This window comes from Phyllobates terribilis, unplaced genomic scaffold, assembly GCF_046119375.1.
Source record: "Phyllobates terribilis strain yellow unplaced genomic scaffold, ASM4611937v1 Scaffold_3__8_contigs__length_932513732, whole genome shotgun sequence".
NCBI lineage: Eukaryota > Metazoa > Chordata > Amphibia > Anura > Dendrobatidae > Phyllobates > Phyllobates terribilis.
This window is the reverse complement of record NW_027362763.1, coordinates 861,917,529-861,935,638: the sequence shown is the minus strand read 5'-3', so window position 1 is coordinate 861,935,638 and position 18,110 is coordinate 861,917,529. Positions and strand designations below refer to the sequence as shown.

Here is an 18,110-nt window from a genome sequence, read left to right as displayed (position 1 = left end):
AGGTAATAAAGGGAATGGAGGGACTAGAATACCCAGAGAGGTTGTCAAAATTAGGCCTATTTACGTTGGAAAAGAGAAGGCTTAGGGGAGACCTCATAAACATGTATAAATACATCAGGGGGCAGTACAGAGATCTCTCCCATGACCTGTTTATACCAAGGATGGTGACAAAGACGAGGGGGCACACTATGTGTCTGGAGGAAAGGAGGTTACTACACCAGCATAGAAGGGGATTCTTTACGGTCAGAGCCATGAGACTCTGGAACTCTCTGGGAGAGGAAGTGGTGATGTCCAACTCACTTAATGAGTTCAAGAGAGGCCTGGACGCCTTTCTTGAGAACAATAAAATTACATCTTATGCTTAGGATAGTTAATTAATCCAGAGATTTAATCTGACTGCCAGATTGGTGTCGGGAAGTGAATTTTTCCTCAGTGATGTAAATTGGCCTATACCGCATGGTTTTTTTTTTGCCTTCCCCTGGATCAACGCTGCGGAATAGCTGCAGTGCACAAGAAATAGGCTGAACTGGATGGACGCTTGTCTTTATTCGGCCTTATAAACTATGTAACTTATTACATGGGAGGAATGTGTAAGAAATAGACATTCCTCACATTTAATAAAGCTGTCAAACAGTTGCAAATCATGCACATGGGAGCGATTCAACCATATCACCGAGCAGCTGTAACACTGTATTAAGCCTAGGCAATATTTTGTAAACTCAACAGTCTAAAAGCCAGGCTGGTAGTTGTAGACAATGTTTCAGTTTTGATCAAATCTATCAGGACATGATATTTAATTCAATGCCCCCATCCCTCTATAAACTTTGAGAAGGAGTAGGTCTATAGCGGTTTTCAGTCTTTGGATGTGAAGTAGAATATTGTTCTGTTCGCTGGTAACAGATTAATGTCATGGATCTGAGTCACAAAGCTTAATATTACCCAGTTATGTTGCTGTAAAATCTGACTTCTTGAGTTATCTTCCTGGTTATCACGATTTTACATAACATGGAGTGTAATAGTGATAATTGGCTTTTTGTTCTTACCTGTAAAAGCCCTTTTCTCATACCATTGATTGGGAGACATAAGACGGTAAGTTACAGCTGACTGTCACTAGTAGACACAGGGATAGGGTAGACCGTTCTCTCCGGTTTAGTAGAACCGGCTGTTGAAATCACAGTTGGTTTGCAGAACCAGCGAGAGGCAATATCTCCAATCCAGTGAGGTCTTAGTTGTGCCTGTGACACCAAGCACCTCGGTAGAATACACAGCTGTTCTGAACATTAGCTGCCTACCTCTCCGGCCATTTCCTCCAGTGCCACTGCTTTTATCTCACAGTCATTCAGAAACAGAGGAGACAGCATATAGGACAGAACTAGGCCGTCTCCTCACATCTTCTCATATCTAGCTCTCATCACGATCCACAAGGGGCTAGCATTAGGGGCAGTAGCAAAGCATTGCCCAGGACCCCCACGTGGAGAACACAATAACGTAAATGAAAACATTGTTACACTTAAAAATAGTCTGTCAGTCTAAACCAACAGTGTGAACTCCGTGCTAAGATTTGTAGAGGATCTAGTCCTATTTTTTTGGACCTTTAAAGTATGTGCACACAATGTCTGTGTTCAGCCGATAGAGTCGCTGAGTTTTTGTAGGCAAAGCCGCTTGAGTAATCTTTTCTCTGTATTTTACACTATGGTGGCAAGTCTTCCAAGTAATTAACATCTTACGTTTTTAAAACGGATTGTCCACTACTCGAACAACCCTTTCTCAATTATTGTGTTTCCCCAAAGTAACTAACACCTATATTCACCTCCACTGCCGGTGACGTTCCAGAGGTGTTGTCACTGGCTCACCCGAAGCTCGTGTGACACTGTTGTTATGTCACGTGATACCTGCGGCCAATCAGTAACCACTTTACTTTCACCTCCTTCGGACAAATCGAACATCCGGAGGAAGTGAAAGAGCAGCCGCACCTCTCAGAGCCTAGTTTTGTGGCAAGCTCAGTATTGGAGCATCATACAGCGACCATACAAGATCTGTGGTTAGTTCTCCAAAATGTTTGGAACAACCTCTCTACCAGAGTTCCTTTAAAAACTGTGTGCAAGTCTAGAAGAATTGATGATGTTTTGAAGGGAAATAGTGATCATGCAAACTATTAACACTTCCATTTTTAAAAGTATTCTCACTATGTAGAATTCCTTCCCCACCTGCCTAAAACTATTGTACAGTACCGTAGGTATGGGGGTTTAATATAATTTTTTTTTAATTTTGTAATTTAGACTTTATTTGTACACATCTAAAGTGTGTGTTAATTGGGGTCCTAGGGAGAAGAGGGATGGCAACAAAGAGGGGTTGCATAGGCAACTCCCTGTGAACAGCAGATTTAGAGGCCAATGGATACTGGATCAAAATTAAGAGGGCCAAGATCTGTCCTTTTAGGGAGCTCGGACTCAAACATGAAACCAAGCTATCCCTGAGCAAGGAAAGTATCCAGGAGAAAGAAAGCAGCTTAGGTTGGAAGTGCTTGTCCTCACACTTATGAAAATTTATTTTCCAGAGTCTATTTGAAATGAGAAGACCGTTTTCTGTCTGTAAACAAAGGTGAATGACCAATTCAGAGAATCCTCTCACTCCTAGTACTGTGGCTTCAATAGCAACGCTGAAAGAGTTAAGCTTAGCTAAATTCAGGTGTAAGAGAAAACCCTGAGAGATTGAATCATGCCAAAGAGAAGAAAGCCAACCTTCAAGGCAAGGTGAGGAGGTTGACGACATTGGCGTACCATGCCCATTTGGGCCAGTCCTGAGTGATGAGTATTGGTGGCCCTGAGCTTTGACCTTATTGGAGGACAACAGGAAGAAGTATAAGAAAAGTGTAGATGTAAGGCAGCTCATACTAATTCCAGAGTTTCCACTGCCATTGCTTTTGGATCCTGTGACCTGAACACAAACCAAGGCAACTTGTGGTTGAGCCTGAAGGCCATGAGGTCAGCATGGTTGTGCCCAAAATCAGGGGGTCCCCACCTGTACCCGAGTTCAGCGAGTACCTCAGTTTTGTAACCATTCTCTTTGTTCAAATCGCTAGTATCTGATAAAGTCAACCATCCAATTGTCTACTCCTGGAATATGGACTGCTGAAAGGGCTGGGGTGTGTGCTTCAACCCACTGTAGGATTTTGGATGATTCTGAAATGACCATCATGCTTTGGTTCCGCAGTGGTGATTTAGCTAGCCGATTCTAGTCTTACTGGGGGAACAGTCAAGGACTAAGTCCAGTGCCTCAGAGAGAGGAGGATGGCACAAAGTTCCAGAACATTGATTGGAAATGTGTACTCCTAAGGGGACCAGATTTGTTGGACTGTCCACTCTTGAAGTATTTCTACCCATTTGTGAAATCTGGAGTCCTTTGTGAAGACTCATCATTGGAATATAAGAAAAAAAAAAAATTACTGATCATTGGAGTAGGAGGAAGAACGAAAAGGAGTATGGTCTGGTCCAAAAAATCTTTCGACTTGGCCTAGTACAAGAGAATGGCTTGCTAAAGAGGAAATTGGACATATGGAACTGCTTTCATGGATGACACCATTTGGTCCAAGACTTGCATATATTGCTGGATTGGGATCGGGTTGTAGTCTTGAACATCGGCGTACATAGAAAACCGTATTCTATAGCAAAACTCCTAATTGGGCCTTTCCCCAGACTACAGCCCCCACACATAGTATGATGGACCCCACACATGCTATGTAATGGTGCGCACACAGTGTAAAGTATGATGCCCCACACAGTAGATTCCCCCCAAACATGATTCCCCCATAAAAGTAGTGACATTTAAAAAAAAGAAATGAACAAAAACTATTCACCTCGCCCTGTTCCTCTGATGCACTGCTCTGGTATGAGGCTCTGTGGAGCAGGAGTGATTGAATGATTTCATTGGACCTGCTGCACTGAGTCTCAGACACACAGGCAAAATTGTGGAAGAGGGAATCGATGGCCGGAAGACACAATTCAGTGATTTGTTGGTTCACTGTTTCTCTGATCCAACTATCAGTTTCACAGCCGCCTTAGAGAACAGGCAAATCCCATTTCCGGCAGGGGAAGGGAAGGGGTGAAATACTGCAATCAGGGATAAACCTCGGACTGCGGCATTAGGTGGCCCAAAGCAGATGCTCCGCTTGCTCCCCCACATCTGTGTGTTCTGGTTTCGTTTTTTCCTTTCCCCTCTCCCTTTTTATTCCCTCCCTCTTTTTCCTTTTGATGCAAAAGCTGGTCCATGTCCACAATGTATTCACTATAATTAATGGGAAACGGTCACCAGGTTTTTACTATTCCATCTGAGCAGCATGATGTAGGTGCAGAGACCCTGATTTCAGAGATGCATCACTTACTGGGCTGCTTGTTGCATTTTTTATAAAATCACTGTTTAATGTGCTTTAGATCTAGCAGTTCTCTGAATGCTGAGCTGTGTATAACCCCCAACACCACTGATTAGAAGCTTTCTGCCTATGCACAGTGTACACAGAAAGCTGCCAATCAGTGGTGGGGATGTAGCTGGACTACATGGCAGCAGGGTTTCTAGTCCTCTAGTGACAATTTCCTTCTGATAAAACTGTGATTATATCAAAACTATGGCAAGCAGCCGAGTAAGTGACACATCACTGAAATCTCAGTCTCTGCCCCACATTACGCTGCTCCCAGATTAGTTGGCAAAAACATGATGACAAATTCCTTTTCAGTGACTGGTAAAGATCTGAAAAGTGCAAGATTGAAAGAGTTTTTAACTTGCACCTTTTTTTCATCATGATAGATGTAAAGTTATTTTTTTATTTTCATTTTTTGTGGGTGCTGGATCTTTTTCTGCAATAATATGGATTACCAATGGTAAAACAGAACTAAAGCCCCCGTAACACTAAGCGAGATCATTAGCGAGATCGCTGCTGAGTCACAAGTTTTGTGACGCAACAGCGACCTCTGCAGCGATCTCGTTACGTTTGACACTTAGCAGCGACCAGGCCCCTGCTGTGAGATCGCTGGTCGTGTCGAAATGGCCTGGACCATTTTTTGATCGTTGAGGCCCCGCTGGGTAGCATGCATCGGTGTATTTGACACCTTACCAACGACCTCGTTGGCGACTCAGAACTGAGAAGTCCGTCCCTCATTGAGGTCTGAAGCGTCAGAGTAGCTGCTTTGTGACAGGGTCCCAACGACCGCCGACATCGTTATACAGGTCGCTACGGGTCGCCGTATCGTTGCTGTGTCATTGGGAAGATCTGACTGTTTGACATCTCACCAGCGACCACATAGCGAAGCAGCGACGATCCCTGCCAGGTCGTATCGTTGTCGGGATCGCTGTAGCGTCGCTAAGTGTGACGGTACCTTAACTCCTGACCAACAACAGAGAAAGAGAGAGGAGACAATTACTAGCTAGCAGGGGTCAGCTGCAGGGAGTACATGTTGATGAGACAAGACAAACATGAAATTGCCAACAGCACAGCCTACCTGGTCAGACACAACAGCAAGATCCACAGAGATGGTATGTGCTAGAACTGCAGAAATCAGAGAAGGCAGCTGGTACCAGATCTTCTCATGAAAGTGAAGGCAGTCCCAGTGAACATGTGATCGTGTGAGATAACCAAGCCAAGGGAGCTTACGGCCTACTCAGACACCAATGCAATGGACTAATTAGTGAAGCTGGCCACCAGAGCAGATTTGTAGGTCCCATGCCACCCAACCACAACTGGTGAAATTAGTGTAGCCAGCCAATATAAAGCATCTACAAGTGGTTAGCACTGCTGCCTTGTAGCGCTGGGGTCCTGGATTCAAATCCCACCAAGGAAAACATCTGCAAGGAGTTTGTATGTTCTCCCCATGTTTGTGTGGGTTTCCTCCCACACTTCAAAGACATACTGATAGTGAATGTAGATTGTGAGCCCCAATGGGGACAGTGCCGATATAGTCTATGAAGCGCTGTGGAATTAATGGTGCTATATAAGTGAGTAAAATAAATAAGGACTATGCCACACAACTGATGAATACGCACTCCCAGCTAGAGTAGCTTCAAAGCCAGGGCCAAGTGTATGGTTTTTAGTCAAGAACAGAAAATTATATTTCCTTACATAGAAAAAGACACTTGAAGTGGTTTTTAACAGGGTCACCCCCATCAATACTTTGGGGAAAGGTGGGGTGGGGGGAATGGGTACTACACAGGAAAAAATTTAGGAGAGTTAGTTGACCATAAACCTGAGGGGCCACAGCACAATCAGTCGAGTTGTGCCATCTTTTCTTCTGGAGGCAGGGGCATATAACTGTGAAGTTACAATGCACTAGTCTCTCTTCGCCTGTGGGGTAAAAGGGTTATGATTCAGCCCTGTATTCCCAACCTAAAAGGGGGAACATGAAAAAAACAAAAGAATATGCTGAGCAGGTATGTGTGCCTCTTGCTAAAATGTATTAGATCAGTGGCTGCAAGAGAGGTAAAGCTGGTGGGAGGAGAAGACACTTAAACGGGATGTCTGAAGTTCCTATCTTCAGGAGCACACCGCTCCCCTGCCTTCCGGCTTTCCACTTACTGGGGGAGAAACACTCTTGAGAATTGACACTTTGAGCCGGCAGCACGGCTGAGCCCATGATTAGGGCTGTGCAAGCACTTTAAAATTTTGTCGATTTAATAAATGAGACAACCCCTTTAAATACTTATGTCTGCCTCTTAGTGGCAGTTAGCTATAACCCAAGTTTGTGTGTCCCCCAATGGCATGGATGAGAAGTAACTTTTCATATCATAGAGGTATATTATTACCTTTAATATACCTCACTCCATATTGGAAAACCTCAACCAACCCATACCAACCTCAAAATACATTTCTGGAAAGAGGGGGAATTCACTCAGTAGACGTTCTTCTGATCCCCAACAATCAGACAAGTATGTGTTCCTCACAAACACCTTCTCTTTCATGCGTGGATTCAAGTGCAAGGCAATGTCCTGGGAGCCATTGGGCTTAAGATCAATAGAAAATCTGTCGCCAAAAGAAAAAATAAACATGAAAACATGGTAACAAAACAGATAACATTTCAATACATCAAAGACAAAATGCAGGAAACTGCTAGAATCAGGTACTCCTTATTAGTACCTAATTTATGACTTTATAAACTGCAATAGCACTTACGTAGTTTATGTTATCTCCTGTGAGAAATGTATACTGCAGTATGTGGGATGCACCACTTGCCCTTTAAAAAGAAGGATCTCTGAACACATCTACGATGCCCAAAATACTACTACTCGTAGTTTATCTGGTGCATCAAAACATTTCTTACATTTACACAAGGGAGTCTAAGGGTCAATGCAATTGAGAGAGTTCTGCCTCCAAAAAGGGGTGGTGATAGAACACGTACTTTAAAGTTTAAAGAAGCCTCCTGGATCTTAAAATTAAACAGCAGAATCCCGAATTTGGGATGAATATAAAATCAGATCTATGATATATATATTAATTGTGATAATATTATGTCTTTTTACAGAGGTTCTTTCTGAATCATTGTTATTTCAGGATATCCATCATTTTCTTTGACACACCCCCCTTTACTCATTTCATTTAAGCGACCTCTTGGCGCACAGACTCCATGCATACTAGGAGTAAGAACTTTTTTTAGTTCGAAACGCGTCAGTGCATGCATCTGATACAGCGCTTGTTGTTGTTTTTTTTATAATATGAATTTTTAATCCATTTTTGTAATAAAGGTTGTTTAATTTTTTCCTGATTTTTCCACGGTATGGTGCTGGACTGTATACTCTTTTTTCCTTTCCTGGATTTCTTGTGGCCGATACAAGTTTCAGTCCGTGCACTAACGGAGGATATCATCAGGAATGAGTGAGTAAGCTGGATATACATTTTTACTCTTTGTGGGTATACAGTATGACTCCACTAAAGGGAGTTAATGACTAAATAGATTTATATCACACAATTGAATGTTCACATGTCCTGCACAATGCATACATTTACACTAAGTACTTTACAATAACCCATATTTGGGAATTCATTATATAGTGTTGACTACATTCTACTATATGTTTCCACCAGAGGGAGTTAAAGATTAGGGAATTAGATATCTTATTTTTAATAGCCTATAAGTAATGTATAAATTTTGCATTTGCACAGAGCACTTTATAATGACCTATGTTTAGGAATTTGTTGTATAGTGATCCTATACACATTTATCTTATTGCACTGGCAATACTGATGTGGTATTGTATCCTTCCATGTAGATTGTGTCAGATCATACATTATAAGTATAACCGGATTATTCTCACCAGGACTTGTTCTTTGGCTGTGTGTTCTCCTTTTTTGTATTTTATTTATGTTTTAACAACTTTTTTTAAACTTTTTTTTGTTATTGGTATATACAGGTGCTTCTCACAAAATTAGAATATCATCAAAAAGTTAATTTATTTCAGTTCTTCAATACAAAAAGTGAAACTCATAATATATAGAGTCATTACAAACAGAGCAATCTATTTCAAGTGTTTATTTCTGTTAATGTTGATGATTATGACTTACAGCCAATGAAAACACAGACATCATTATCTCAATAAGCCGGGTGTCATCTTATAGGGCGTATACCTTTATAGTCCGAATGTTGGGGGAGGAGGGGGGTACAGTTATATGAAAAAGTTTGGGCACCCCTATTAATCTTAAGCTTAATGTTTTATAAAAATTGGTGTTTTTGCAACAGGTATTTCAGTTTGATATATGTAATAACTGTTGGACACAGTAATGTTTCTGCCTTGAAATAAGGTTTATTGTACTAACAGAAAATGTGCAATCTGCATTCAAACAAAATTTGACAGGTGCATAAGTATGGGCACCTCACCAGAAAAGTGACATTAATATTTATTAGATCCTCCTTTTGCAAAAATAACAGCCTCTAGTCGCTTCCTGTAGCTTTTAATGATTTCCTGGATCCTGGATGAAGGTATTTTTGACCATTCCTCTTTACAAAACAATTCCAGTTCAGTTAAGTTTGATGGTCGCCGAGCATGGACAGCCCTCTTCAAATGATCCCACAGATGTTCAATGATATTCAGGTCTGGGGACTGGGATGGCCATTCCAGAACATTGTAATTGTTCCTCTGCATGAATGCCTGAGTAGATTTGGAGCGGTGTTTTGGATCATTGTCTTGCTGAAAGATCCATCCCCCGCGTAACTTCAACTTTGTCACAGTTTCTTGAACATTATTGTCAAGAATCTGCTGATACTGAGTGGAATCCATGCGTCCCTCAACTTTAACAAGATTCCCGGTGCCGGCATTGGCCACACAGCCCCAATGCATGATGGAACCTGCACCAAATTTTACTGTGGGTAGCAAGTGTTTTTCTTGGAATGCTGTGTTTTTTTGCCGCCATGCATAACGCCTTTTTGTATGACCAAACAACTCAATCTTGGTTTCATCAGTCCACGGGACCTTCTTCCAAAAAGGAATTGGCTTCTCCAAATGAGCTTTTGCATACCTCAGCCGACTCTGTTTGTGGCGTGCTTGCAGAAACGGATTCTTTCGCATCACTCTCCTATACAGCTTCTCCTTGTGCAAAGTGCGTTGTATAGTTGACCGATGCACAGTGACACCATCTGCAGCAAGTTGATGCTGCAGCTCTCTGGAGGTGGTCTGAGGATTGTCCTTGACTGATCTCACCATTCTTCTTCTCTGCCTTTCTGATGTTTTTCTTGGCCTGCCACTTCTGGCCTTAACAAGAACTGTCCTTGTGTTCTTCCATTTCCTTACTATGTTCCTCACAGTGGAAACTGACAGGTTAAATCGATGAGACAGCTTTTTATATCCTTCCCCTGAACAACTATGTTGAATAATCTTTGTTTTCAGATCATTTGACAGTTGTTTTGAGGAGCCCATGATGCCACTCTTCAGAGGATATTCAAACAGGAGAACAACTTGCAAGTGGCCACTTTAAGTAGCTTTTCTCATGATTGCATACACCTGGCTATGAAGTTCAAAGCTCAATGAGGTTACAAAACCAAAAAAAGTGCTTTAGTAAGTCAGTAAAACGTAGGTAGGAGTATTTAAAACAAGAAAATGATAAGGGTGCCCATACTTATGCACCTGTCAAATTTTGTTTGAATGCAGATTGCACATTTTCTGTTAGTACAATAAACCTCATTTCAAGGCAAAAACATTACTGTGTCCAACAGTTATTACATATATCAAATTGAAATAGCTGTTGCAAAAACACCAATTTTTATAAAACATTAAGCTTAAGATTAATAAGGGTGCCCAAACTTTTTCATATAACTGTATATATATATATATATATATATATATATATATATATATATATATATATATATATATATATATATATATATATATATATATATATATATATATATATATATGATGTGTGGGGTGTGGGGGGAGCGGTAACACAGGAGGCAGCAGCCGCCTGCTGCAGCCTACACTGTCCCCGCGGCTAATGAAAATGAATATTCATGCTCCTTAATAGCAGCACACAGTGTAGCCCCAGCGCGGCTCCTGCTGCTTCCGGAATCGCCTGTGCCCGCTGTTAAAGGGCATGAATATTCAACCTCTCTCCACGCCCATGGGCGTGGGGAGCGGTAAATATTCATGCCCTTTAATAGCGGGCACACGCGATCTCCCGGCAGCAGCAGGAGCCATGCTGCGGCTACGCTGTGTGCCGGCTATTAAGGAGCATGACGTCACTGCTCCCCGCGCACACAGTCCCGGCGTGGGGAGCAGTGATTTCCGGCAGCTGATCTCTCCTTGTGAGCCGCGCATGGAAGTGACGCCATGCACGGCTCACATGGCGAGATCAGTGCGGGCAGACCGGATGCAGCGCTGGAGGAAAGAAGAAAGGTGAGTAGGAGTGTTTACTTTTTTATGTGCAGCATGATGGGGATTAGGGGGACCATGCATACCAAAATAAGGGGGCATACGTAACAGGATAAAAGTGAGGGGGCCATACATACCAGGATAAGGCTGAGGGGGACATACATAACAGGATAAAGATGAGGGGTGGCATACATACCAGGATAAGGATGAGGGGTGCCATGCATACCAGGACAGAGATGAGGGGTGCCATGCATACCAGGACAGGGATGAAGGGTGCCATGCATACCAGGACAGGGATGAATGGTGCCATGCATACCAGGACAGGGATGAGGGGTGCCATGCATACCAGGACAGGGATGAGGGGTGCCATGCATACCAGGACAGGGATGAGGGGTGTCATGCATACCAGGATAGGGATGAGGGGTGCCATGCATACCAGGATAAGGATGAGGGGTGCCATGCATACCAGGATAAGGATGAGGGGTGCCATGCATACCAGGATGGAGGGGTTCCATGCATACCAGGTTGGAGGGATCCCAGGCATACCAGGATGAGGATGGGGGCCACGTATAAAGGGAAGGGGGGGGCATATATACCAGGATGGGGGACATTGTCAGAATTGAGGGACATTACCCCTATACAAGTGTCAGCAGAAGACCACCTCCCCCCTTAAAAGTGCATCGTGAACACATTTTTTTGCTTAATTTTTTTTTCTATTTTCCTCCTCTAAAACCTAGGTGTGTCTTATGGTCCGGTGAGTCTTATAGTCCGAAAAATACGGTATTTATGGTAATTTATAAGCCCTCCCTGTCTCCAAGACTATCAGAGCGGTAGCACTTCCCTCTGGCCCGCCCTTGTATCCTATTACCGGTACCTCCTTCTCTGCCTCTCTGATCTCGCGCCTGAGGACTGCAGTGACGAGGTGAGGGGGCCCTCACCGGGAAAGTGTAAGTGAGGCAAGCTGCAGGCGTCCGGGAGGCCCAGGGTATGGAAAAAAGATAGAGCGGTGCTGTGCCCAGAAAAACACTCCTATTTCACTCGTCTGGCCCACCCTTGTTTTACCTCCTTCTCTGCCTCTCAGATCTCGCTCCTGAGGACTGCAGTGAAGCGGCGCAGGCGCGCATGTGCGAGATCTGAAAGGAAGAGAAGCAGGTACCGGTAATAGGATACAAGGGCGGGCCAGAGGGATGTGCTAAGGCTCTGATAGTCTTGGAGACAGTGAGAGCTGGGCAGGCAGGGAGAGCTGACCAATCCAAGCAGGATTTGTATACAAAAAACAGCTAATCGCCGGTAAGGTTCATCACTTTAAAATTACCATATTGAAATCAAATCAGATTTTTTTTTAATTTTTACCATATGTGCGTTAGAAGAGGGGTAGTCTTATACGGCGAGTATATCCCAAACTCTATATTTTAACTGGAAAAGTTGGGGGTCGTCTCATACACCAAGTCGTCTTATACTCCGGAAAATACGGTAGATCACTCTGTTTGTAATGACTCTTTATAATATACTAGATGGTGGCCCGATTCTAACGCATCGGGTATTCTAGAATATGTATGCGGCAGACCGGGCGCAATCAGCAGAGCGGTGTTTAAATTTGGCGCCAAAATCGCTGATTGGTGGCAGCCGGCGGTCGCGACCAATCAGCAGAGCGGGGTTTAAATTTGGCGCCAATACTGCTGATTGGTCGCGGTTGCTGGCCGTGACCAATCAGCAGAGCGGGGTTTAAATTTGGCGCCAATAATGCTGATTAGTCGTGGCCGGCATCCGCGACCAATTAGCAGAGAGGGGTTTAAATTTGACGCCAAAATTGCTGATTGGTCGAGGCCGCCGGCCGCGACCAATCAGCAGAGCGGTGTTTAACTTTAGCGCCAAGATCACTGATTGGTCGCGTGCGGAGAGCGCGACCAATCAGCGAATCGTATTGGTGAGGACCGGGGAGCGGAATCGTATTGGTGAGGACCGGGGAGCGCCGCTGCCTGTGCGGCTACTTCCGCTGCGAGAAGCCGGGAGATGAGCGACTGCTCGCAGCAGAAGTATCCCGACTCGCAGCGCTGCTCCCCGGTCCTCCCTTCACACCCTAGCCGCTGATGTCCCCACAGTATCCGCAGGGTGTTACAAAAGTCCGGACATTTGTGTTAAAAATCGCTGATTGGTCGCTGGCGCTGCCCGCGACCAATCACCGATTTGGGCGCCAAATTTAAATATCGGCCGCAACCAATCACCGATCTTGGCTCCACATTTAAACACCGCTGTGCTGATTGGTCGCGCCCAGCGTCCGCGACCAATCACCGATTTTGGCGCCAATTTAAATAGCGTCCACGACCAATCAGCACAGTAGTGTTTAACTTTTGCGGCAAGATCAGTGATTGGTCGCGGGCCAAGACCGCGACCAATCACCGATTTGTGCAGCACATTTAAATAGCGGCCGCGACCAATTGGATGTCAGCGCCGCTCCCCAGTCCTCCCTTCACACCCTAGCCGCTGATGTCCCCACAGTATCCGCATGGTGTTACAAAGGTCCGGACATTTGTGTTAAAAATCGCTGATTGGTCGGGATTTTTAACACAAATGTCCGGACCTTTGTAACACCATGCGGATACGGTGGGGACATCAGCGGCTAGGGTGTCAAGGGAGGACCGGGGAGCGGCGCTGCGGGTCGGGATACTTCTGCTGCGAGCGCCCGCTCATGTCCCGGGTTCTCGCAGTGGAAGTATCCGCACAGGCCGCGCCGCTGACATCCATGCTGCTAGGGTCTGAAGGGAGGACCGGGGAGCGGCCGCTATTTAAATGTGCTGCACAAATCGGTGATTGGTCGCGGTCTTGGCCCGCGACCAATCACTGATCTTGCCGCAAAAGTTAAACACTACTGTGCTGATTGGTCGCGGACGCTGCCTGCGACCAATCACCGATTTGGGCGCCAAATTTAAATATCGGCCGCGACCAATCACCAATCTTGGCTCCACATTTAAACACCGCTGTGCTGATTGGTCGCGGACGCTATTTAAATGTGGCGACAAAATCGGTGATTGGTCGCGCCCAGCGTCGGTGACCAATCAGCACAGCGGTGTTTAAATGTGGAGCCAAGATCAGTGATTGGTCGCGGCCGATATTTAAATTTGGCGCCCAAATTGGTGATTGGTCGCGGGCAGCGTCCGCGACCAATCAGCACAGTAGTGTTTAACTTTTGCGGTAAGATCAGTGATTGGTCGGGTCCGAAGACCGCGACCAATCATCGAATCGTCTTGGTGAGGACCGGGGAGCGGCGCTGCCTGTGCGGGTACTTTCGCAGCGAGAACCCGGGACATGAGCAGGCGCTCGCAGCAGAAGTATCCCGACCCGCAGCGCCGCTCCCCGGTCCTCCCTTCCGCATGGAGGTCAGCGACGCCGGTGGTCCTTCCGCTGCTACCGGCCGGGAGATGAGCACCTCGCGCCGGTCATCTCCCGGCTGCATCTCCGTCCCGCAGATGGGTCCGGCGGTTGAGGTCCTTCTGCTGTTACCGGCCGGGAGATGAGCGCCTCGTGGCGCTTATCTCCCAGCTGCATCGCCGCTGAGCTCCGTCCCCCAGATGAGCCGCTAACGGCCACCATCTTTTTTCAGAAATCCCGCGGCGCTGATTGGCCGCTGCCGGACCAATGAGCGACGCGGGATTTCCAGGACAGACAGACAGATGGGATAAGACAATTATATAGTAGATGAGTTTCACTTTTTGAATTGAAGAACTGAAATAAATTTTTTGATGATATTCTAATTTTGTGAGAAGCACCTGTATGTTCAATAAAAGTATATGTTTTTATTGAAGTGTTTTATCATTTCTTCTTATTCGTGTTTATATGGGAGGTTCTTTTTTTGGTTTATCGCTTCCAGGTGAGTAGCATTGTTACAATATGTTTTGGGATATTTTTTTACCATGGAGTGTATATTTTGAGAAACACAATGCTGTATTAACTAGATACCGAGATATCAGTCCGTGCAGTTTATCTGTTTTAAGGGTTTTATTCATCTTAGTATGTACATCTATCTATATAAATTGTCTTATCCCGTCTGTCTGTCTGTCTGTCCAGGAAATCCCGCGTCGCTGATTGGCCGCGGCCGGACCAATCAGCGACGCGGCATTTCACAAAAAGATGGCGGCCGTTAGCGGCTGATCTGCCACATGGAGGTGAGCGGCGATGCAGCCGGGAGATGAAGCCGGCTGCTCGCAGCATACGTCCCCCGACCGGAGGCGCCGATGACCCCCATGCGGCTACTGTCGGGAGATCAGCGGCTACGGCCGCTTATCTCTGGACGGTAAAAGTGACGCCCCTCCCCTCTCCTCCTGTCCCTCCCCCCCGCTCAGGACCCCGGCACCCGGCGCCATACTTACCCCTCCCCTCTCCCCTCTCCCCCCGCTCGCTCAGGACCCCGGCACCCGGCGCCATACTTACCCCTCCCCTCTCCTCCTCTCCCCCCCCCGCTCGCTCAGGACCCCGGCACCCGGCGCGATACTTACCCCTCCCCTCTCCTCCTCTCCCCTCCCCCCCCCCCTCTCACTCAGGACCCCGGCACCTGGCGCCATACTTACCCCTCCCCGTGCCTGCGCAGCAGCTCCTGTGTCTTTCGCTGCTGCTGTGTGACGTGTCAGGTCAGAGAGAACGGTGACGTCTTTACACCGCGCTCTCTCCTGACCGGTCACAGCACACAGCGGGAACATGCGGGCTACGCTGGAGTCCAGAGGAGCAGCTGAGAGGTGAGGTGAGTATTGGATTTTTTTTTTTTTTATTGTATGGGGCCATAGGGCATTAAATGGTGGGGTGGGGAAGTGTGACATCGTGGAGGGGCCATTATAAGGGAAGGGGGATGTGACATCCTCCATGGGGCACTATGGGGGGGATGTAACATCCTGCATGGGGTATTATATAGGGGGGATGTGACATCCTGCATTATAAGGGAGGGGGGGATGTGACATCCTGCATGGGGCACTAAGGGGGGGATGTGACATCCTGCATGGGGTATTATAAGGGAGGGGGGGGATGTCACATCCAGCATGGGGCATTATAACGGACGGGGGATGTGACATCCTGCATGGCGCATTATATGGGGGGGGGAGTCACATCCTGCATGGGGCATATTCTAGAATACCCGATGCGTTAGATTCGGGCAACCATCTAGTATCTAATAAAGATTGTTTATTATATTAATTATTTTGTACCTAAGGGAGTTTTTTCTATTGGTTGTTTGCACCTTGTCAATGCTGTATTCAGATATAATTTTGATATGTTATTGCTGCAGACGTTTTACACTTTTGGTTCAATTATTGATATTTTTGTGAAAAATGCAATGAGTGCATTTTGTGAATACAATCCTTAGTAATTCAGCAATGCACTTACCTTATGTAACAACTAGATGGTGGCCCGATTCAAACGCATCGGGTATTCTAGAATATGTATGCGGTACACCGGGCGCAATCAGCAGAGTGGTGCTTAAATTTGGCGCCAATATCGCTGATTGGTCGCGGCCGCCGGCCACGACCAATCAGCACAACGGTGTTTAAATTTGGCGCCAATATAGCTGATTGGTCGCCGCCGGCGGCGACCAATCAGCGTCATATTAGTGTGGGCCCGGGAGCGGCGCTGCTTGTGCGGGTACTTCCGCTGTGAGCAGCTGGGAGATGACCGGCTGCTCGCAGCAGAAGCATCCCGACTGGCGGCGCTGCTCCCCGGTCCTCCCTTCACACTTACCGTCGGGAGATCAGCGGTCCTAGCTGCTGATCTCCCGACGGTAGCCGCATGGAGGTCAGCGGCGCCGCCGGTCTGGGTAGTTCTGCTGCGATCAGCCGGGAGATGACAGGCTCGCGCCGGTCATCTCCCGGCTGCATCACCACTGACCTCCGTGCGGCAGATGAGCCGCTAACGGCCATCTTTTTTCTGAAATCCCACGTCGCTGATTGGCCGCGGCCGGACCAATCAGCGACGCGGGATTTCCTGGACAGAAGGACAGACAGACAGACGGGATAAGACAATTATATATATTAGATTAGTTTTAACTACCAAACAAGATAATCAGCTGATAATTCACCTTTGAGCATTTTTCTTTATTTCACCCTTCACAAGTACAGTTTTTCCTGGGCCAAAAGTGTCAGGAAGGTTTCCAGTGTAAGGAATTTCCTAAAAAAAACAAAAAACAAACCAAAAAAACAAAACCTCTTAACATACTACAATATACATTTGCATGCAAAGCTCATCACAATACTCTCACATAAAGGGAATATGTCATCTGAGAAAAACCTAATGGTGTTTTAACTCCTTCTCGCAGCAGATAATTTACCGTATTTTTCGGACTATAAGACACACTTTTTTCCTCCAAAATTTTGGAGGAAAATGGGGGGTGAGTCTTATAGTCCGAATGTTGGGGGTGGGGGGGTGGGTGTATATATATGTGGGGTGTGGGGGGAGCTAGAGCTGTAGAGGAGCGGGGCACAGGAGGCAGCAGCAGCCCGCTGCAGCCTACACGGTCCCCGCTGCTAAAGAAAATGAATATTCACATGGGGCGTGGGGAGCACGGAATATTCATGCTCCTTAATAGCGGCACAGTGTAGCCGCAGTGCGGTTCCTGCCGGAATCGCCTGTGCCCGCTGTTAAAGGGCATGAATATTCAACCTCTCTCCACGCCCATGGGCGTGGGGAGGGGGTGAATATTCATGCCCTTTAATAAGCGGGCACACGCGATAGCCAGGCAGCAGCAGGAGCCGCAGCGCGGCTACACTGTATGCCGGCTATGAAGGAGAGTGAAGTCACTGCTCCCCGCGCACACAGTGCAGGCGTGGGGAGCAGTGACTTCCGGCAGCTGATCTCTCCTTGTAAGCCGCGCATGGCAGTGACGCCATGCGCGGCTCACATGAAGAGATCAGTGCGGGCAGACCGGACGCAGCGCTGGAGGAGAGAAGAAAGGTGAGTAGGAGTGTTTATTTTTTTTTTTATGTGCAGCATGATGGGGATTAGGGGGACCATGCATATCAGGGTAAGGATGAGGGGGCCATACATACCAGGGTAAGGATGAGGGGGCCATACATACCAGGGTAAGGATGAGGGGGCCATACATACCATGGTAAGGATGAGGGGGCCATACATGCCAGGGTAACGCTGAGGGGGGGCCATACATAGCAGGATAAAGATGAGGGGGCCATACATAAGATAAAGATGAGGGGGCCATACATACCAGGATAACACTGTGGGGGGCATACATAACAGGATAAAGATGAGGGGGTCATACATACCTGGATTAG

At 46.4% G+C, this 18,110-nt stretch overlaps 1 protein-coding gene across 1 annotated transcript in view; it reads right to left on the bottom strand.

The window, feature by feature from the left end:
* The window catches only part of LGALS8 (galectin 8), a 69,156-nt gene that overhangs the window by 1,938 nt on the left and 49,108 nt on the right, over positions 1-18,110 (bottom strand). The window contains exons 8-9 of the mRNA XM_073672616.1: positions 16,904-16,992; positions 6,841-7,006 (exon numbers count right to left, since the gene is read on the bottom strand). Coding sequence (XP_073528717.1) covers positions 6,841-7,006; positions 16,904-16,992 — 255 coding nt within the window. The remainder of the gene's footprint in view (positions 1-6,840; positions 7,007-16,903; positions 16,993-18,110) is intronic.